The 22466-nt window shown below is 43.4% G+C and overlaps 1 protein-coding gene across 1 annotated transcript in view; it reads left to right on the top strand.

Annotated features, from left to right (window-relative positions):
- Positions 1 to 22448, top strand: part of SLC16A10 (solute carrier family 16 member 10) — a 156838-nt gene extending 134390 nt beyond the window's left edge. The window contains exons 4-6 of the mRNA XM_024216030.3: positions 12437 to 12580; positions 17161 to 17389; positions 20827 to 22448. Of these exons, the coding sequence (XP_024071798.1) occupies positions 12437 to 12580; positions 17161 to 17389; positions 20827 to 21062 (609 nt within the window). The 3' untranslated portion in view covers positions 21063 to 22448. The remainder of the gene's footprint in view (positions 1 to 12436; positions 12581 to 17160; positions 17390 to 20826) is intronic.
- Positions 22449 to 22466: the final 18 nt, after the last annotated feature.

Here is a 22466-nt window from a genome sequence, read left to right as displayed (position 1 = left end):
CCCTAAGGACAAGGACGCTAGGAGACTTGACACCTTTGGAAAAAAGGTTTATTCCTCGGCAAGTTTCCAGCTCAGAGTGGCTAACCACCAGGCGCTGCTGAGCCGATGATTTTAATCTGTGGGGGTCCCTCCCAAAGTTTGAACCCCTCCTCCAGGACAAAGACAAGAGGGAGTTCCGGGCCTTGGTTGACGAGGGTGTGGCGGCGGCCAAAGCAGCTCTCCAGGCGGCTTCGGATGTGGTGGACACAGCGGCCCGTTCGATGGCTTCCGCCATCTTCATGCGACGGGCGTCGTGGCTCTCGCTGTCGGGGCTGTCTGTGGAGTCCCAGTCCATCATGCAGGACCTGCCGTTCGATGGGAAGGCCCTGTTTGCGGACCAGACCGACACTCGTCTGCACGGGATGAAGGACTCCCGCACCACCCTGAAGACGCTAGGCCTGTATGTCCTGCCCGCCAAGGACAATCCCAGGCCTCAGACCTCAGCTCCCCCAATTCGGGGCAGATACGAGCCCCCGTCTAAAAGGCAGAGGGAGCAGAGGCGTAGGTCCCAGCGCCAATCCCGTTCGGCCCCACGTCCTGGCCCCCCGAAGGGCAAGAGGCCAGGGAAGAGGCGTTTTTGACTCGTTGCGGGGGGTCACCGGGCCTGTTGCCAAGGAAGCCCCCCAGTTAATAAAGTTGAGTTTTGCCAACCGTTTATCTACCTTCCAGCTCCAATGGTCCGGTATACCGTCAGACCGATGGGTCCTCAGCACCATCTCCCAAGGGTACAGGTTGCAGTTCGTTTCGCCCCCTCCACACCATCCTCCGTCCCGGGAGCTGCCCGGGGACCCGGAGCATGCCCTCCTCCTAAGCCGGGAGGTAGCGCGCCTCCTCGCCTTGGGGGCTGTGGAGAGAGTACCTCGGGAATTTCAGGGCAAGGGGTTTTACTCCAGGTATTTCCTGATCCCGAAGGCGAAGGGCGGGCTCAGGCCCATCCTTGATCTGCGGAATCTCAAACAGTTCCTGGTACGTTGCAAGTTCCGCATGGTGTCCCTGGCCTCTATTATTCCATCGATAGACCCGGGGGATTGGTTCACGGCCCTGGACCTCCAGGATGCGTATTTTCACATCCATATTTTCGAGGGTCACAGGCGCTTCCTCCGTTTCCTGGTGGGTCAGGACCACTACCAGTTTACGGTCCTTCCCTTTGGCCTTTCTACAGCCCCCAGGGTCTTTACAAAATGCATGGCGGTGGTGGCGGCCCACCTCAGGAGGAAGGGGCTGCAGATCTTCCCCTACCTGGACGACTGGCTGCTCAAGGGCAAGTCTCGATCTCTGGTGCAGGAGCAGATGAACTTCCTGCTAGACACCTGCGCGGCTCTAGGCCTAGTGGTAAACGAGGAGAAATCCACGTTACTCCCGGTTCAGCGCATACACTTCATAGGGTCGCTGTTAGACTCCCGGGTGGCCACGACCTCCCTCCCACGGGACAGATTCGAGGCGCTCAAAGGTCTCATCGCCTCGGTCACGGCCTTCCCAGTAACTATGGCACGGGTGTGCCTCAAAATACTGGGCCATATGGCAGCATGCACCTATGTGGTGCGACATGCCAGGCTCAGGATGAGGCCCCTCCAACTCTGGCTGGCCTCCCGGTATTCCCAGGACAGGGACGGCCTGGACAAGGTCGTCACGCCAACCACGATGGTGGCAGACCTGCAATGGTGGTCCCTCCCGAGCAACATGCTTCAGGGTATCCCCTTTTGAGAACCCCCTCCCTCACTAGATCTGGTGTCGGATGCCTCGGACCTGGGATGGGGAGCCACGTGGGGGGCTTCCGGATCCAGGGCATGTGGTCTCACGAGGAACTGGCCCTGCACATAAATGTCAGGGAGCTCAGGGCCGTGCGCCTGGCGTGCGTGGCCTTCCGCCAGCACATAGAGGGGAAGGTGGTCAGAGTCCTCGCGGATAATACAACCGTGATGTATTATGTCAACAGGCAAGGGGGCACGCGTTCCGTGGCCTTGTGCCAGGAAGCCCAGCTCCTGTGGGAGTTCTGTATAGCCCACGACATCCTACTGAGGGCTTTTTACCTGCCCGGCAAGAGCAACACGCTCGCGGATCACCTGAGCAGGGTCTTCTCCCAACAGCACGAGTGGTCCCTGCACAGAGAGGTGGCCAGGTGCCTCTTCCTAGAGTGGGGCACTCCCCAGGTAGACCTGTTCGCCACCGCCCAGAATCGCCTGTGTCCACGATTCTGCTCCAGGGCGGGAGAGGGCGAGGGTGCGATATCAGACACGTTCCCGCTCCCATGGTCGGGGCCCCTGTTTTACGCCTTCCCGCCCTTCCCCCTGATAGGCAGGGTCCTACACAAGGTGAAGTCAGACGGGGCGCGGATTATCCTCATAGCCCCGGACTGGACCCGTCAGCATTGGTACGGGACCCTACTGCAACTCTTAGCGGCCCCCCCATGCAGGCTGCTGCTCCGCCCGGACCTCCTCTCCCAGGAGGAAGGACGTCTCCTCCACCCCAACCTGGCCACGCTCCTCTTGACAGCGTGGCTGCTCCATGTTTAAATGAGGAGGAAGGCAGGTGTTCTGAGGATGTGAGACAGGTCCTGCTGGAAAGTAGGAAACCGTCCACACGTCGAACCTACCTGGCCAAATGGTATCGGTTCTCCATGTGGGCAAGGGAGAGGGGCTCCTCTTCCACGTCTATCCAGCTCGTCCTCGATTACTTCCTGTTCCTTAGGACCCAAGGGCTGGCGCCCTCCTCGGTCAGGGTGCACCTGGCGGCCATTTTGGCTTTTCACCCCCCGGTGCAGGGCCACTCGGTGTTTTCACATCACATGACGTCCCGGTTTCTAAAAGGGTTAGGTCAGGCATTCCCCTACGCTAGACCCCCAGTCCCGCTCTGGGACCTGAACCTAGTGCTCTCCCGCCTCACAGGGCCCCCCTTCGAGCCCTTGGCCACGTGTTCTTGGTCCCACTTATCGTGGAAAGTGGCGTTCCTAGTGGCTATCACCACAGCCCGCCGGGTCTCGGAGCTCAGGGCCCTGACCTCCGAGCCCCCATACACGGTCTTCCATAAGGACAAGGATATCTTCCTACCAGTCCTCTGTCCTAAGCCCCATTCCTCTAATGAGGAACGCCGCCTGCACATGTTAGATGTGCGCAGAGCGCTGGCTTTTTACCTAGACAGAACCAGTCCATTTAAGAAGTTCCCCCAGCTGTTCATTGCATCAGCCGAGCGCATGAGGGGGCGACTGGTCTCCACCCAGCGGATCTCCTGCTGGATCACCTCGTGCATTCGCACGTGTTACGACCTGGCAGGGGTGCCCCCGCCTCCTATAGTGAAGGCTCATTCGACGAGAGCTCAGGCCTCATCAGCGGCCTATGTGTCTCACGTCCCTATTCAGGACATATGTAGGGCTGCTACGTGGTCCTCTGTCCACACCTTCTCCTTGCACTATGTGATCGTCTCCCAAACATGGGATGACGCAGGGTTTGGTAGGGCGGTATTCCGCCCGGGTAATCCTTAAAACTTAAAACTCCTACCCACCTCCATCAGGTATAGCTTGGAGTCACCTATAGTGGAATACACATGAGCAATCACTCGAAGAAGAAAGGACAGTTACCTGTTCCGTAACTGGCGTTCTTCGAGATGTGTTGCTCAGGTGTATTCCACATCCCACCCTCCTTCTCCTCTGTCGGAGTTGTCTGGCAAGAAGGAACTGAGGGTGGGGGGAGCACGCAGCCCCCTTTATGGCGCAATATACAGGCGCCACTCCAGGGGTCGCAGCGGTGCTCCCCCAGTATGGGTACTGCTAAGGGAAAAACTTCCGGCACCGGTGCACGTGGCGAGCACGCACACCTATAGTGGAATACACCTGAGCAACACATCTCGAAGAACGCCAGTTACGGGACTGGTAACTGTCCTTTCATTTGATTCTACATTTTATAAAGCAGGGAGCCTTGCAAGAGACCTTTTGCATAAAGCATATTCCAGTTATATTATAGTCATTATATTCATATACTCATTAGCATATTTCCATAAAACACATGGAGTGCAATGTCACAATTATAACATTTACAGTTACTCTAAATGTTAACATGTCCTATTGATCTCTGAATTAACAGAATATAGCGACAGACAGGAACCATTTGGTTACATTGTCAGCCTCTAACAATATATATGTAAACACAAAAAATACAATCATTATCTACTAATATGTCTCTAAAGGTTGAATCTGGGTTAATTAGCCTGCTAGTGCTTCACTCCTTCTGGCTCAATGTCACACCTCCATTGTCTAGTCCTGGTTTCAGTCTGTTTACTTGCCAGACAGAGACAGCATGAATACCAAGGTGCCAATCTCTGCCAGTGTCCTATCTTCCTTGCCTGATGGACAAACATGAAACACATTCATGCCAGAGTCCCTTTCCTCCCATGTACACCCAACACAACCATAACTATGAGTGCATCCTTCATATGCTGGAGAGCCCACATGGGTGACCACACAACACAACGTGCATGGACACCTTAGGAGGCCAGGATGTATATCAGTTTCTTGGAACTAAGAGCAGTCAGTAAGCCTGCAATGGATTTCTCTCTCAGATCGTCCTGACGTCCAGATAACATCAGAGAACATGATGGCTGTCTTTTATATAAACAAACAAATGAGGACTGAAATCTCTTCCTCTCTGTGTAGAGACGATTCAATTATGGAACTAGGGTATCTGGAACCACATCACACACTTGGGAACATACCTCCCAGGTGTATAAAACTCACTAGTGGATAATCTCTCAGTAGGCACTTTTTTACTGACCATGAGTGGGAGATGCACAATTCAGTGTTAAATGAAATCTTCACTCATTGGAAACACTATTTTGGGACTTGTTCATCTCAGTGATGAACAAGATGTTCAACATCTACTGCTCCACAGCAGCACTAAATTGGGACTCCAAGAGAAATGCTCTTCTGCTGTCCTGGACAGACCACCTGAGCTACGCTTTTTCTCCCATCCACTGGTACTCCAGGTCCTGCAGAAGATTCGTCATGACAAAGTGTGAGTCATTCTCATTGCACCCAAATGGCCTTGACAATTCTGGTTTACGGACCTCGTACAAATATCAGCCTGTTCTCCTGTAGGCATCCGACCCTTCCCCAATCTACTAACTCAGTAGAATATGACTCTTTCACCTCATGGTGTGGTATTTGGATGGGTTCAGACTTAGAGCATTCATGTTCAAGGGCCATTCAAACTGTTCTCAATCACAGCAGAAAAGACTCCACCAGAAAATGCTACCTAGTTAAATGGAGGCATTTCTCCACCTGTACACAACAAAACCAGTTATACCCAGAGACAGCAGGTATTCCTGCTATTCTAAACTACCTCCTCATTCTCAAGACATCAGGCCTTTCTGTTAGCTTGCTGTGGGTCCATCTAGCAGCAATTAGTACCTTTCACCCTAGGGTAGAGGGCTATTTATTCTGTTTTGACACACCTGATAACTAGATTCTTTAAGGGCTTCACTAGGACCTTCCCACCATGGTGAAGTCAATGCAGTGGGGCCTCAATCTCATACTCTCAATACTTAACCAAGCCACCCATTGAAATACTGACCATACGTTCAGTGTCCCGCCTTCCGCATTGCCATCACATCAGTCAGGAGGGTGTATGAGTTTCAGGCACTTATAACTGATCCACCATACACTACTTTTCAAAAAAAGAATGTATCCCTTCAGTTCTACCTGAAACTTATCCCTGAGGTAATTTCAGAGTCCTGTATGAAGCAATCAATTCAGTTACTGGTTTTGTTTCCAAAACCTCATGCCTCTTGTGAGGAGAGGAGGCGTCATTCTCTTGATGTCAGATGAGCTTTGGCATTCTATCTGCAACAAAGAAAAGCAATTAGAAAAATGCCTAGATTTGTTGCCTTAGTAGTACAAACTCAGGGACAAGCGATGTCTGCTGAGAGACTCTCTAAGTGGGTTTCTGGCTGTATATTCCTTTGCTATTAGTTGGCACATCTCTCTCCCCAAGATGTGCTGAAGGCCCATTCCATTACAGCACAGTTTACTTCAGTAGTATCTCCATGAGAAGTGCCTGTGCTGGATGTCTGTAAGGCGATAGCCTGGAGTTCTATCCACACCTTCACAAAGCATTACGCTTTAGTCCAAGCCTCTTTTGCAGATGCAGCCTTTGGAATGGCAGTACTATTGACATCTATAACATCTGCATCCTCACTCCCCCCTGCTATTTGTCTACTGCTTAGCAGTCAGCTACGTGTGGAATACACCTAGGGACCAGCACTAAAAGAAGAAATGGAAATTACTTACTTGTCACTGGATGTTCTTTGAGATATGTGGTCCCTGTTTGTATTCCACTACCTGCCCTCCTTCCCCTCTGCTTCAGATCATGACTGGATTTGCAGTAGCGAAGCAACAAGAGACCAAGCCACACTTCACTTCATATCCTTTGTGCTGAACACGAGGAGCTCCAGGGCACAAGCCTGGACCAGTTGATGCTGCTTGCAAGATTTCTGGTCTCAGGCACATGATGCATATGTGTCTCCCAAGGAAAGATGTGTGGAGTTCAGATTGGGATCACACATATTGAAAAACCTCCAGTTACAGGTAAGTAACCTCCATTTCCCTGATCTCAAGTCATTTAGGTTTTTAAAAAGAGTGTTGTGACAGGGTGGATCACAGAAAGCCCCTTGGGAGCTGCCCCCCAATGTACCAAGACTACCTCTGTTCCTGTTTTCCCTGCCAGCTCAGGACTCCAGCACCCTGTCTTGCTGAGCCAGACACTCCCGTCGGCTCCAACACAGACCCAGGGTCTGAATCACTTGTCCCAAAGCTGCAAGTTTAACTGAAAACAGCTCACAAAAGTGTGCTTGTCTTTAGCACTCAGATGCCCAACTCCCAATGGGGTCTAAACCCAAATAAATCCGTTTTACCCTGTACAAAGCTTATACAGGGCAAACTCATAAATTGTTCGCCCTCTATAACACTGATAGAGAGATATGCACAGCTGTTTGCTCCCCCAGGTATTAATACATACTCTGAGTAAATTACTAAATAAAAAGTGATTTTATTAAATACAGAAAGTAGGATTTAAGTGGTTCCAAGTAGTAACAGACAGAACAAAGTAAGTCACCAAGCAAAATAAAATAAAATGTGCAAATCTATGTCTAATCAAACTAAATAGAGATAAGTTCCTCACCAGTTCCAGAATGCTCCCTTTTACAGGCTAATCTCCTTTTAGCCTGGGTCCAGCAATCACGCACACCCCCTGTAGTTACTGTCCTTTGTTCCAGTTTCCTTCAAGTATCGTGGGGGGATGGAGAGGCTCCTTCTTTAGCCAGCTGAAGACAAAATGGAGAGGTCTCCCACAGGTTTAAATAGACTTTCTCTTGTGGGTGGAGACCCCACTCCTCACTCCTATGCAAAGTCCAGCTCCAAGATGGAGTTCTGGAGTCACCTGGGCAAGTCACATGTCCCTGCATGACTCAGTCTTTACAGGCCGAAGCCATTGTCCACATGGTATCTTGTATGTCTCCAGGAAGACTTCTTATGTGGATTGGAGCATTCCAAGATGCATTGTTCCCCAAGTGCTTTCTGATCAGGTACTTAACCTTGTGAATTCCTTCCTAAAGAAACTGACCAAATGCCTCACAAAGCTTACTTAGAAACCAAGCAAGTATACAGCCCATATTCTTAACCTCAAGTAGAAAATGATATATGTGTACAAATAGGATGAATAGATATAGTAGACCATAACCTTTACGGAGATATGTTACATGGCACAGACAGCACAAAACATATTCCAGTTATGTCATACATACATTTATAAGCGCACACACACACCATAAAGCCTTATGGGGTACACTGTCACACTTTCCTGATCTCAAGTCATTTAGGTTTTTAAAAAGAGTGTAGACAAACATCTGTCAGGGATGGTCTAGGTACACTTGTTCCTACCTCTGCGTGTGGATGGGGTGGGTGGGGATGGATTAGATGACCTCTTAGGGAGCCCTACATTTCTATGATTCTTGTAGCTCTTTTTCTGAACCCTTTTTAATATGTCCACATTCTTTTTGAAGTGTGGATACAAAAACTTCACAGTGTATTCCAATAATGGTCTCTTTAATGCTATATACCAGGGATCAGCAGCCTTTGGCATGCGGCCCGCCAGGGTAAGCACCCTGGTGGGCCAGGCCGGTTTGTTTACCTGCCGCATCCGCAGGTTCAGCCGATCGCGGCTCCCACTGGCCGCAGTTCGCTGCCCCAGGCCAATGGGGGCAGCAGGAAGCGATGGCCAGCACATCTCTCGGCCCGTGCTGCTTCCTACTTACCGTGGCAGGTCGCGTGCCAAAGGTTGCCGATCCCTGCTATATACAGTGGTATTAACACCTCCCTACTTTTACTCAATGTTATCTTGCTTATACAGACAAGAATCATATTTGCTTTCGTAGGCACTGCATGCTGTTAGGAGCTCAAGTTCAATTGGCTATCCACCAGGACCCCTAAGTCCTTTTCTGAGTGACTGCTTTCCAAATTGGGATGCCGTCTTGTAAACATAACCTGTGTTCTTTGTTGCTAAATAGTAGACCTTGCATTTAGCTGTATTAAAATACATTGTCCAAGTGAGCCTAGTTTACCGTGCAATCCAGATTACTCTGTAGAACTGACCTTTCCTTATTATTTACCGCTCCTCCAAATTTTGTGTCCTCTGCAAATTTTGCCAGCATGGATTTTAATTTCTTTCAAATCATTTGATACAAATATTGAATAACATTGTGCCAAGAACTGACAATTGTTTGAGTGGATCCCCACTAGATATATACCAACTGGATGGTGATATCCCATTGTGTCTTCTGATTGTGGCTGTCTTCTGCCACAATCAGGTTTCCCCAGTACTCTACCATCTCCTACAGTCTTGTCCCATGACATGGACTGTAAATGTTGAATTTTCATGTGTATGTGTATGTTGTAACATGTTGGCAGCAAACTTTGTAAAATATTTTTAAAAATGTATTACATGTCCCCTTATGATCCTCCCCGCCCCATTTCCATCCCTTGACTCCATTGTTCCATTCCTTTTTGTGTATATCTTGGTGTCAATTTTGCTTTCTGTTTCAACTTTTGTTTTAGTCTAATTTTTCTAAGTTTAATAATTTCTAAAATTCTTAGTTTCCTCTTCAGATTATTCTTCTGATCACTCATTTCTCTTCAAGAACTTTTTCTGACTCTGTGACACAATCCAGACTAGTGAGGGGCATTGTCACCCCTGCCCTGCAACTTTGGGTGCCTTACAATGTCTTGCTGTAGTAGCTCCCATCTGGGCTGCTCACAAACAGCCTTCCAGTATGCAAGCCACACCCTGGATATCTGTGTGTAACTGTGGCCTACCAGCTACGTCCTGGCTCTCGCCAACCTTGGTTATACTGCAGGATGACTCCAACGCACACCCCAGTCCCAGATCTTCTATCAGGAATGTATGTCCTGTACTGTCCAGCCCTCTCCTGAACACTACAAATATATTAAGTCCATTATTCCTTTAAGAGACTAATATGCCAGTTTGTTATCTTAAATAGTTACCAAGACACTTCAGTCTAAAAACGCTGGATTAGATAAAACAGTAAAAAAAAGTTTAATAACGACAGAGAGATTTTGAGTACAAATAATTAGGCATAAAAGTCAGAAATGGTTACAAGAAAAATAAAGATAAAATGCTTACTAGTGCCTAACTTAACAGACTATATTAGATTCAAGCAAAGTTTCTCACCACATGTTGCAGCAGATTATTGACCAAATTAATTTTCCTAACATCCTTGAGAAGTAGGTATTCTCATTTTACAAATGGGGAAACTGAGGCATTTTCCAATGTCAGATTGTGTATCCAAGTAACAAGATAGAAAAAAAGTTGGTGTCAGAACCATGTTCACAGCTGCTGACTCCTAGGCCTGTATTCAGACCACAACTTTTTTTTCTATCCATGCTTTTCCTCATGTGTGTCTGTCCTTAATCCATGTTCATTCAATCTTCTCTATACTATTCTCCATATTGTTCCATTTTTCCCATTCAGAAATTATCTTCAATCCAGTAGGATTTTACTCTTGCTGCAGAAGTCTGGGGACAGAGAGTCCCTCTTGTGTCTCCTGCACAATAGATGTGTGGTCTTTCTGGATCCTCTCACCCACTTGCTGCAAGGCACCCCACTCTGACTAATCAGTGTTGCCAACTCTTGTGATATATTTGAAAGACTCATGATACGTGGCATTTTTTCTTAAAGCCCCAGCTCCTTGAGTCAAGTCATTATGTGAAAATATCATCTTTAAGTAAGTTTTTAGCCCTCATGATTGAGAAATAAAGCTTGAAACTGTGACCAGAGTATATTGTGAAGGCTCAGAGACTAAAAGGTAAATAAAAAGAACCCAAAACTTATTTTTAAGCCAATCTCCTGATTTTTTTTTAAGTCCTGACTGTCACACTGTCTGGAGTGGCTCACGACTGAGAGTGCCTACCTCAGGGCAGACATCCCAAACTGGTGGTGTGTTTTATAATTAGATTTCACCAAGCCAGTGACAAATATGAACTCCTGGATCACTGTAACAATTTTACCATGGAGCCACAGACAGTCCCTTTAGACTCTCCAGTCCATCTTGCCACCCAGACAAACTGGACTTTGTGATAAAATGGTTACTTACATCAAAAATGACATCACATTTAGGTTGTTTCCAGTCCCAAGAAACCAGTCACTTTCCCCAGATCAATTGGTACGCTAGATCAGTGGGTCACAAACTGTGGGTCATGACTCCATTTTAATGGGGTCGCCAGGGTGGGCTTAGACTTGCTGGGTCCTGGAGCCTAAGCCAAAGCCCGAACCCCACCACCCAGGACCGAAGCCCGAGCCCCACCACCTGGGGCTGAAGCCAAAGGGCTTCAGCCCTGGGCAGCGGGGCTCAGGTTACAGGCCCCTTGCCTGGGGCTGAAGCCCTTTGGCTTTGCACCCTCCTGCCCAGGGTGGTGGGGCTTGGGGTTTGGCTCCACCACCGAAGGCAGCGGGGCTCAGGCAGGCTCAGGCTTCGGTCCTCCATCCTGGGGTCATGTCGTAATTTTTGTTGTCCGAAGGGGGTCACGGTGCAATGAAGTTTGAGAACCCCTTGCACTAGCTCTTACACCAAAGACAACGCTGGTAGCCAGTTCTATGGTAAACTAAGTAAAGGTTTATTAGCTAAGAAAAGGAAACGAGAGTTATTGAGAGGTTAAAGAAGGTAAAATATATGCACAAGTGAGTCACAGTTTGTAATTCCAAATGCTGGAAGTTATGTAATAAACTGCCAGTTTTTCAAAAGTCTTTTCAAGGTACACAGATTGTCTCTGGGGATCTCCACTTTGTATCAGGTACACTTCCCTGTAAGAGTCTAATCAGCACAGAGATGCAGGATCTTTCCTTGAATCCACACTTAGAGCTTCTCACGGAAAACAAGCTGACAGAGTCACTACCCACGTGGGCTTGTCCTTTGATGATGGAGTGAGAAATGAATTTTGAGTCTTTGACCTCCGATCATCACACATGATGACCACTTGCTTCAAAATTAACACTTTTCTGTTAAAGTTCTTTATTTGCATTCCACAAGGCTTCTTTCTTGTTTGATGGGTTATTTAGTTACAGGGGTGTATACAATATAAATGTTTGCTACTGTGTTATAACGGGGATACAGATAAGTGAAAACAATGCAAGTAACATTCCACTAGTTTTCATGAAGTTTAAACACCAAAGGCTCTTATACGTTTAACAATCACTTCGATCTATATACTAATATACAAGTGAATTGGCCTGGGGCTCTGGCATGAGCTGGCAACTGGTCTGCCAGCGTCACACTGATTCATGACTTTTGAAAGGGTTGGAATTAGCAATACTGGTAATACAGCAGGGGTCTCTTATGTCTACAATCTCCACTCTGCTCTCAGCCAATTGGCAAGGACAGCTCCTGTCTCAGAGAAAAGAGCATTGTGGTGATACTCCCCAACTGTGCTTTACGTTCAGACCTGACAGTGTGAGCAATACTGACCAGGGAAGCAACGAGTTATTTGGGAGTATAGGTCCTGGATCCCCAAGTTCACCTTTTACTTTGTTGGGTCAAGCAAGCCTTGTAATTGAATAACTGCGAATAGAATAGAACTGACCAGCACCCTTTTAAATAATTTCTATTGTCAATATCTCATGTGACATTGATCAAACAGTTAAAAAAAATTATTTATCATCCCTCCAAAACAGAATTGGTGAACTTTTTGAGAATTAAAACATGGTTGAAAGCAGTATGTATGTATGTGTGGGGGGAGGGAGAGTTATAAATTGTTTTTCAAAGATTTCTTATTCTTATAATTCTATTTCCACAACATTTTCTCTGCCCGTCCCCCTCTTTTTCTTTTTCTTTTTTTAAACAGATGAAACATGTAAAAGAGAGGCTTGGTGAAAATGTACAAGAAGAGGTGCTTCTGCTGTGTCTTGGTATCACTTCAGGAGTCGGCCGATTGATCTTCGGCAGAGTTGCAGACTATATTCCTGGTGCAAAAAAAGTTTATTTACAGGTACAGCTTCTGCATGATGATTCAGTGGACTGTCAGCTTTGTGTACCTTTTATTATTTTGCTAGTTAATATTTTTGGCAATAAGATCCGAGCTGGTGATTAGAGCTATGCAAAACCATTCATTTTCATTTTAAATATACAGTATGTGTGCAATGAAAGTCACAAATGAGGTGCACGTGTTTGCTGCTACTAACAAATGTAAATTTTTGCTGCAGGAAAATTGCAGACTTGCCCTATTGAGAAATGCAATTTTCATGAGAAATTTCAGAGAAAACACACTTCTTTTTCTGTGAAATAGCAAGACTTTTGTGCATTCCAAAACTGACTATGATTTTTGCCTTCCTGAAACCAGAATTGTCCACTAGTTTCGCCAGCATTTTTTTGAGTACAACTCTAGTGGCGACACGAGAAGTCGTGTGCCCCTCATAATAACTTGTGTGATTGCATGAAACCTTACTTTTTTGAGGCAAATGTCACTGTTTTTGGTATGGATCTTCCTGCTGTATGCATTACTTTTCCTCTGAGTTAGAGAGCATTTCAAAGCAGGCAGCTTGTCTGCCCTGCCAACTAGAAGAGGGCACTATACTTACAGGAAAATGCATTTGTCTAGATACATAATAGAAAACTACCTAGAAAATGTTACGTGATTCCTTTTTATTTAAAACAGCTTTTAATGTCACATACACATGTAATGTAAATGTATCTGGACAAATGATAATCTTGGGAAAACATGCAAGACTCAGGTTTTTTAGCACAGTGTATTCTTACTAGTAGCTGAAAGCTCATGCTGTTGAACAGGTGTAATTCATAAAGACATGAATGATTTTTTTTTAAGCCAAAAATGGCTGAGAACTTAAAAATTGGATGGTAACAGACCACGAATCCCAATGATGATTGAACCTGGAGATATTCTAAACAAGAAGATCTCCCAGCTTGCTTGTAGGTGTTTCTCCATCACTTCACACTCTGTGCTGACATTTTAGGCTTCAGAATAACATTCCAGGCTTCAGAATAATATTCCTGGAATCCTTTTTTATAGATTAAACCATTCAGATCCTTGAGAGTTTGGTTTGCAAGGGAGTTTATGAACTACACCCTACAATTTGGTCTGCAGGAACTGGAAGTGAACAAAATTCCTTTAATTTTTTAAATTCAAACCTTTAGGCAGAATGTATATGCAGTTACCAATACCAGAGTCCTCCAGGACTAAGTGCATGAGTCTCTAAAGCTTAGAACCCCTTTTTATCTTTGTTTTTGAAGGAGAAGGAGCTGGTGATCTACCTCACTCTTTCCTCCTAGAGGCAGGTGGCCATAGATCCCATGCTGTTTGGAGGTTTTAAGTGGCCGCTTCCTTCCCAGTAGCGTGCTCAGGGGGCAGAAGTTATGGGAACGGATGCCTTTGTGAGCCCTTTGATGAAGGTTTCTGAGGGAACAGGATGTGCTAAGGACCCTTGCTTTTAATACTGAGAAAACTCTTCTGTTGCCAGCTGGTTCTGTTGAGCTGAAGTTCAGAGACATGCTGTAATCTATTTAGCATAGTAGCTAGAGAACTGTTTTAGGGTTCCCTAACAACTACATGCTAGAAAACATACCCTATAATACCTAGGGTATGGATGCTAGAGAAGGGTTTCCTAGTCATACTGCACTAAAGAGTCAACTAGTGTCATTTGGCAGCAAGTTATGTTTTCCCTATTCCTCAATGTCCTATTCCCATGCTAATAAGACCTTGTAGATATGTACCTTAAAGACCCCGATGGAGGAAGTGGCTGTTTGTCATCCCCAAAAACCCCAAGGAAGTGGCAAAAGGAGCCACTTGGCCCATGCAGAAAGGACAAGGAAGCGTATTACTGCCCCTCAAGCCTACAAAGACACCTAAATTTGGGGAGAGAGTGGAGGCTCACAGGTTTTCCAGCTGTGCAAACAATTTTGTTTCATATTCATGAACAAAGTTTTGTGAAAGCCTTGGAAAATATGAGTAGGTTTGAGGTTTAATGCAAATATTTTGCACAGCTGTAGTTCTGAAGGGTTTTTAGGTAGTATTAACTACTTCAAAAAAGAATGGGAAGAGAAACTTATTCAGAAATAACAAGAGAGACATCTAATGGATTTTAATTGCACTGCATTCAATGGACAGTGCTGCTGGGGAAGACTGCCTTTCTGTAGATGGACAGATCTTAGTTACCATGGCTATGTACGTTTACGCACATTTAAGAGATTCAAATGGGGAGGATGAAGGAACACCGAACATACTTTGGACTGATTTCTAACCTACTGTAACACTTAGGAGATTTTATTATTGCTATGACCAGAAAAGAAAAGTTGCACGTAGTTTAAAAGGCACCACAATCTTATCTCTTCATCTAATAGTTGTCAAACTTGCAATAATACTCATTAAGTTCTGTAGATGAATCATTTACTTTGAAGCATCAGTTGTTGCTCCAAGATTTCCTTTTCTTTAGATGGCTAGGTAAAAACTCTGACATTCTCTTCCAGGACATAGATTTTACTAATTAAATGACTACGGATCTTCTGTTTCAACTAATTTAAAGAGAGGAGACAGGTATGCTCTCTCTGTCTTATTAAGCCAGTTTCCTGCATCTGTCTCTTCTGTCTCAAAGCAGCACTTTTAAGAGGGGAAGTGAGTATTCACTGTCTCGCCAAAGTGGTATGCTAGTTTTTGAAACAGTCCACCAGTAAATTCAGCATTCCTTCATCCTTCACATTTGTATCTCTTAATTGAGAGAGTAGATGTGGATAATCATGGTAACTGAGATTTCTTTGGCTACAAAAAGACAGGCAGTATTTTACAACAGCATTATCCATAATGTGTACAATGTGCCAGTATCTAACATCTTCAGCAACTCTAGTTATGAATTAAATGGTTGACTAATGCAACTAGATATCTACTTTCCACTAAGATTCTACCATCTTGTAGTGAAATGATTTACAAGGATTCTCCTTTGCAAATTTTTAGCTATCTGCTACATTTTCTTTATCCTTCTTTAGGAAGTTGCTTTGTTTTGTAGAAGTTTGCTTCCTAAACAAGTTGTTTGGTTCCATGACAATGCCACCTGAGTCTTTTAGCCTATCAGAGTTAGTGTTTTATTTTCACTTCTGCTTTAACTACAGCAAGCAAAATGCACTTGAGTATAACCCTAACTGTAAGATCAACCAGTGTGTGTTTATGGTTTTGTTTTTTATTTTGTTTTATTTTGGGGGGAGGGGCAGGACACCTGGAACTTGAGGTCTATTTTGGGTAGTGGGAGACAAAAAGAAGAGATATAAAGCTTTCTGAATCTATCCTTCCTCCATGGGCTAGTTATTTGCCCTTGGCTCTATGTAAAATGTATTTCCACATTATGACTTTTCCAATTAATGGTGATTGTGATCAAGGGATTCTTCTTATATTCTGTGTTTCTCAGCCTTTTACTATTTAACTATTAAATGTCACAGATAAGATGGATTCATCTTTGTCTATGCTTGAATGATTGGTTAATCTGAACTTTGTCTAAAATGGTCACCACCACTTTGTCTAAAATGGTCACTGTTTTTTCCTCGTCCAATGGAAGTTGCTTTGGAACACAACCAAAGGCTTATTGACAATGTTTTTATGTAACCACAGAGATTTTGCTTTTATAGGAGCAAAATTGGACTGCTTTTAGAAGAGCAATATTGGACTACATCAGCAGTCCTCGGCTTACACTCAGCCATGATTCTATCTCCTAAAGAGGTGATCTAGTACTAGAATTTGTCTTTGATAGCCAGACCTATTTTTGCCACTGTTTTAGTTAAACCTGCTGAAAAACAAGTCTAATTGAAGCAGTGGCAAAAATTAATCTGGCCGGCAATGTCTTGTCTACACTTTGGCTCCCAAGAGTTCTGCAGAAGTGGCCTTAGAACTAGTGGGAATTCTTTTGTAAATTTCCCTAGTGTAAACACTGCCTAAAAAGTTTTCTGTGGTTTATGGAACATAACAGGATTGGGAAGTCCTCCTCCATGAAAAACTCTTTCCTCTGTTCTGGCATTTCTATGAAAAGTACTGATCTCTGCAGATAATTCGCAACACCCCGATTCCCTGAATATGCTACATCATGTTACAATGCCTGAAAGAAATTTATACTCCTGGTGGAATTATGCACCACTGCGCAATGCAGAATTTGTACAGAGATTAATGTTCTATGCAGAATATCCTTTCCCCCCACACAAATGGGTTGCAGAGCTGTTAGCTGCTGCTAGAGCTGCTGGACCTGGCAGAGCCCAGCTCTCCAGCTCGCAAATAGAAGACACTGCCAGGATGGGGAGGAGGAACTGGATAGTTCCCAGGAGCTGCAGATTTTTTTAAAATGTTGATGTGCATGGAAACTGAGTCATCCATCATTACTGTGGAGTAAGTAGTAGAAACTTTGGCAGGAAGCAAGGAACTGTTTTGTGGTTCTTTTTGTTTTTTTGGGGTTTTTTATACAATAAATATAGGTAACCAATTTAATTCCTCACAGTTGTTATGAAGCCTGCATTTACTCCCTATTTTACAACTCTCATTGATTTGATGTGATTTTTTTAAACTTTTTTGACATTGTCTAGGTGATATCATTCTTCTTAATTGGCCTGATGTCCATGATGATTCCACTGTGCAATTCCTTGGGAAGTCTCATTGCTGTCTGCCTCTTCATGGGTCTGTTTGATGGCTGCTTCATTTGTATCATGGCTCCTATTGCCTTTGAGCTAGTTGGTGCACAGGATGTCTCCCAGGCCATAGGATTCCTGTTAGGACTCATGTCAGTACCTATGATAGTTGGTCCACCCATTGCAGGTAAATGTTGGGACAGTCTGTAGTCTGTTTATCTAACATAGATCTATTTACATTAAATTTGATTTTTCAAATATTCATTTTCTGAATTCAAGATGAGATACAAGCTTTTAAGATGAGACAAATGCTGAAGGTTAGTTGTGTATCATTTTGTTTGCTCTAAAATGTACGGTAGGGTATCTTCTTTCCCTGGATTATTGATTTACCTTTAGTTTTCCTAGTTTACTTTTGTCCTTGAATTCTTATTTGTCCTTGGTATCTTCAAACACATAGGTATAACAGTTTGCCCTCTCAAAAGGAAACACAGGCTTTCAGTTGGATTTAATTATCTGATATTTTCCCCATTTCTGAGTGTACAAGCCATAACCTGTAGTCCTCTGATCATATGTGCAACCAACTTAGACTGCGTCTACACTGCACGCCATTGGCAGCAGCATGTAGGGTATGTATAACTACCTGCTGCAGTGAAAGACAGGCTCCATCCACATTGTGATGTGTAGCTATATGTGTCAGTGAAAGGCTTTGGCAGGGGGAAGCAGTGGGGAAAGATTTTGCAGTGGGGAACTGCCAGATTCTTTCCCTGCTGCCTCCCACTGCCAGAACCTTTCCCCTCTGCTGGAGTCTTTTTCATTGTGACAGGGAAAGGCTCTGGCAATGGGCAGGCAATGGGTAACTACCCTGCTAAAAATAGCATTGTAGACAGGAGAAGGCACTGCTTGGGTGAGTAGGATACATACTCAAAGGGTTCAGGCGTGGCCTTATTGTACCCACCTAAGCCGTGCCTCACAATCTACATTGCTGTTTATAGCTGTGCTAGAGGGGCATGTTATGTGTGTACTGTACACACCGCTGAAAGGAGGGTGCAGTGTAGACATACTTTTAGAGACTATAAGCAATTTTCACTGTTTTCTGAAATTTCCATATGCATATGTGAGGAGAGAGGCTGCAGTTCACTTAATTGCTTCTTAAAAACGAAAGTATTGTCTCCAAAGGGTATGTCTACACTGCAATAAAATACTCACAGCTGGGTGTATTTTACTGCAGTGTAAACATACCCAAAGAGTCTAGTTCCTGGGTAGTAGAATGGTTGGCATAACGCACATCCTTGCAGATGGGGTTTTAAAGTTTGTGTGTGGTATAAAAAGGGTAATGTTGTTTAGGCTGTATAGGTCTGAAAGGAACACAAGTTCCCCAGAAAAATAAAATGTTATATTGCTCCTTTTTATACAGTCTTTAGCATTCATGCATTTTGCTTGCACTCAATCTGAGTGGGGCCTTTGTATGCTACCATAATATCAATATTTAATAATAATTAAAAAGGTTGACTAGTAGGATGTAATTTAATTGAGAACTATTGTAGGATAATAATAAACAAATATTTAAACTAGACTAAATTAAAATTTTGCTCAAATTACTTTAATCAAACGATCATTGATATTTAGGGCATGTCTACACTTACCTCCGGAGCGATCAATCCAACGGGGGTCGATTTATTGCGTCTAGTGAAGACATGATAAATCGACCGCCGAGCGCTCTCCCCTCGACTCTGGTACTCCACCGGAATGAGAAGTGTAAGCGGAGTCGACGGGGGAGCATCAGCAATTGACCTACCGCAGTGAGGACACCGCAGTAAATAGCTCTAAGTCCGTCGACTTCAGCTACACTATTTTTGTAGCTGAAGTTGCGTGACTTAGACTGACTTAGCTCGCTGCCCTCTCCCTTGCCCCGCCTCCCCCCGTGTAGACCAGGCCTTATGTAGCCCGCTAACATCATTCTATTACTACATATGTTTTTTAAATCTTTGCCTGGGTTAATAATTTTAGTTTACTTTTATGACAGAAATGACATTAATTGTAGTGCAAGATACCTCATTCTAAGGCCAAAAGAAGCGAAATATGATTTTACACTTGGACATATTTTTCAAGATTAAAATGTTAGTTTTTGTTCAATAAAATGTACTAATAAACAAAATGTTCATTATACTTTTTAATATTCACTTTTACAATTTCAGCATTTATTTGTTTCTCTGTGAAAGTAAAGATTATGACTTTTAGGGTGAAGGTTTTCTCTCTAGAGAGAAGTCAACTTATTGTAATCTTTCTATTTCTAAATTATGGCCCATTAGGTGAGTAAAGCAGGACAACAAACTTCAGTGTTTTTCCCGTGATACACAATATGAACATGACACTCAATCTTTGGGAAAGGGTTTGTAGCTCAGAGGGCACATGATTCCCAGGTTTAGCCTAGGAGCAAACAGATAGACAAGAAGAAAAAGATTATCCTGTGACTTAAGGCACTGAGCTGCAGGAGACCTAGAATCTTGTCCTGTGATCTGTCACAGATACCCTATATGATGTTGGGCAAGTCGCTTAAGCCAGAATTTGGAGAATTTCTAGTGGGCTCCCACAGCAATTGATTCTCAGCCAAAGATTGTTTAATATTTTTATATCTGGAAGAAAATATAAAATCATTGTTGATAGTTTGCAGATGATACAGATTGGTGAGCTGCCAAATAGTGACCAAGGCAGTGGTACAGATTGATCTGGATTGCTTGGTAAATTGAGTGCAATCAAATGCATATTAATCTAGCCAAATGCAAATAATACATCTAGGAACAAAGAATTTAGGCAATATTTACATAATTGGAAGAGTACATCTTAGAAAGCATTGACCATGACAAGGATCATGGGGCCATTGCTGAAAACCAGCTGATTGTGAGCTCCAAATGTGGTGCTCTGCTAACCTGATCTTTGGGTGTAACAGTATGGAAATACTGAGCTGCAGTAGGAAGGCGATATTAACTCTTTTTATGTGGCACTGGTTATACCACTGCTGAAATAATGTATCCAGGTCTGGTGTCAACACTTTAATAGGATATTGAATAGTTGGAGAGGATTCACAAAAGAGCCACAAGCGTGATTTGTCATCTGGAAAGCACACTTTACAAAGCGAGACTATGAAGGAGTGCAATCTGTTTTGCATATGTGATGTAATGTTTAAGAGCCAGTTTGATCAAAGACTATTATTACCTGCAGAGGGAGACAATATCTCATTTAATTTATCAGACAAAGACATAACAAGATTCAGTGGCTAGAAGTTTAAATCAAAAGTTCAAAATGGAAATAAGATGCAGGGTTTTAACAGTGAGGGTAATTAACCATTAGAACAGATTTTCAAGGGTAAATTCTTCATCACTTGGAGTCTTTAAATCAAGACTGGATCTTGTTCTAAAAGATATGCCCTAGTTCAGCCACCTGTTATTGGACTAGATAAATAAATCATTAGGTGAAATTGTATACCTGTGCTATGCTAGAGGCCAGACAAGATGATCATAAATAGTTCCTTCTAGTCTTAAAGTCTCTGAATCTATGAATAAGCATGCTTTGAATAAAACCGCAGCAGCTACATTACATATTAGTGATAATTCTCTATTTCCCCAGGTATACTGCGTGACTACCTAGGTACCTACGATGTAGCATTTTACCTGGCTGGAGTTCCCCCCATGATTGGAGGAATTATATTATCTTTCATCCCATGGGTTCACGAAAAGAAGAAGCCAAAAGAGAAAGAAAAAGCTGTTGATGAAGAAACAACTAAGAAAATGCTGGAAAATGAAAGCACTTCAGCCTCCGGCACAGCAGAAAAGCCCAGTAAAGAATCTGAATCTGTTATTTGATGCTTTATCTTTCCACTGGACTAAATTCATTTTTACAGGAGCTAGATAAGAATTCTGGCTTTGAGTTGAAAATAGCATATTATTTTTAATGGAACGTGTGCTCAGATTGCAGAACAAAACTGCTAAGCGCTAAGAATCTTTTGTACCACTGAGTAGCTTTCTTAGGAGTCCCTGAGTCTAGTTTCAATCCATATTTTTATGGCATTTGAGGTTTTATAGTATCAGTGTGCACCTGCTAGTGATTCTGCGTTTAAGGAGATTATTGTTTTAATCTATCAGAGCATGCTTCTGGAAGTATGAAAGCTGTTTAGTTTGATTCATTGGCCCTTCCAGGATGGCTTCAATAATTTTAGTCCATCAAGTAGAGGCAAATTCTTGTGTTGTTTTCCTGGAATTTCTGTGCCTCTTATGACTGACTTTTGTTTTAATTTCTTATGCCATTTAAACACTTTTTAAAATTCTATATTATGATAATGAATAGTCATCTTTTTTTGATCCTCTAAACTCTAATCCTTGCTGAAATTATCTTGCTTTGGGAGCTAGATTATTTAACAGATCCTCAGTTTTACTTTCTCTTAATACTCCAACCTGTTCCATTTGCTTAAACCTACTCTGGATCACTTTTACCTTTATTTCTCAGTAGCCTGAACATAGAACATTTTAGGATAAGTTTGTGATAATAAATATATTAAACACACAAAAAGTGAAGGGTATGAACTCTCACAAGCAAATAAATTCAGAATTAAGGTTGTTAAACCATTATTAAGTCATCCTTTGTCCCCAGTGCTACAGTGAATCTAGTTCTTTTTCAGGTAAACGTCAGAATAGCTTAGTCTTAAAACCATACGAAGTGCAATACTTGGGTACAATACCATGAGATAGACAAAGCCCGAATTCTGAATTTCTGTGGTTTTTTTCAGGATTTGACTCTTCAAAAAACAACAAAAAGACATCTTTAAGGGATACATTTTAAGTGTGCAATACGATCAATTGTTCATACCAATAAATGGAAATATATTATACATAAGAGCTATTAAAGCAACATTAAACAAATTGGGAAGAGATTTTGCACTAAGTGAATATGCAGCTTTATTATGGGCCTTTAAAATTTTGCACGTGTGATACAACTCCATCTTTTCAAGAAATTGTAGCGAAACTGTTTGCATGCACGATTACTTATCCTTAACATCTCTCTTATTACTTGTGTACTTGTAGGTATTATATATAGTTTGTCAAACCCATACTTCTGAAACATCTATTTTTCTGAAAGTTATTTTAAAAAAGTATAAACAAAACAGAGTGCTTTTCAGTTTATCATGATTACGCTTGCAAATATATTGTCTCTGGATTTGCATTGACAATGCAATGGAACACTTAAATAGATATTCATTACCTAGGCACACT

This window comes from Terrapene carolina, unplaced genomic scaffold, assembly GCF_002925995.2.
Source record: "Terrapene carolina triunguis isolate 2854851 unplaced genomic scaffold, T_m_triunguis-2.0 Scaffold42, whole genome shotgun sequence".
Classification (NCBI taxonomy): domain Eukaryota; kingdom Metazoa; phylum Chordata; order Testudines; family Emydidae; genus Terrapene; species Terrapene triunguis.
The sequence above is the reverse complement of the archived record's forward strand: the minus strand, read 5'-3'. Positions and strand labels throughout refer to the sequence as shown.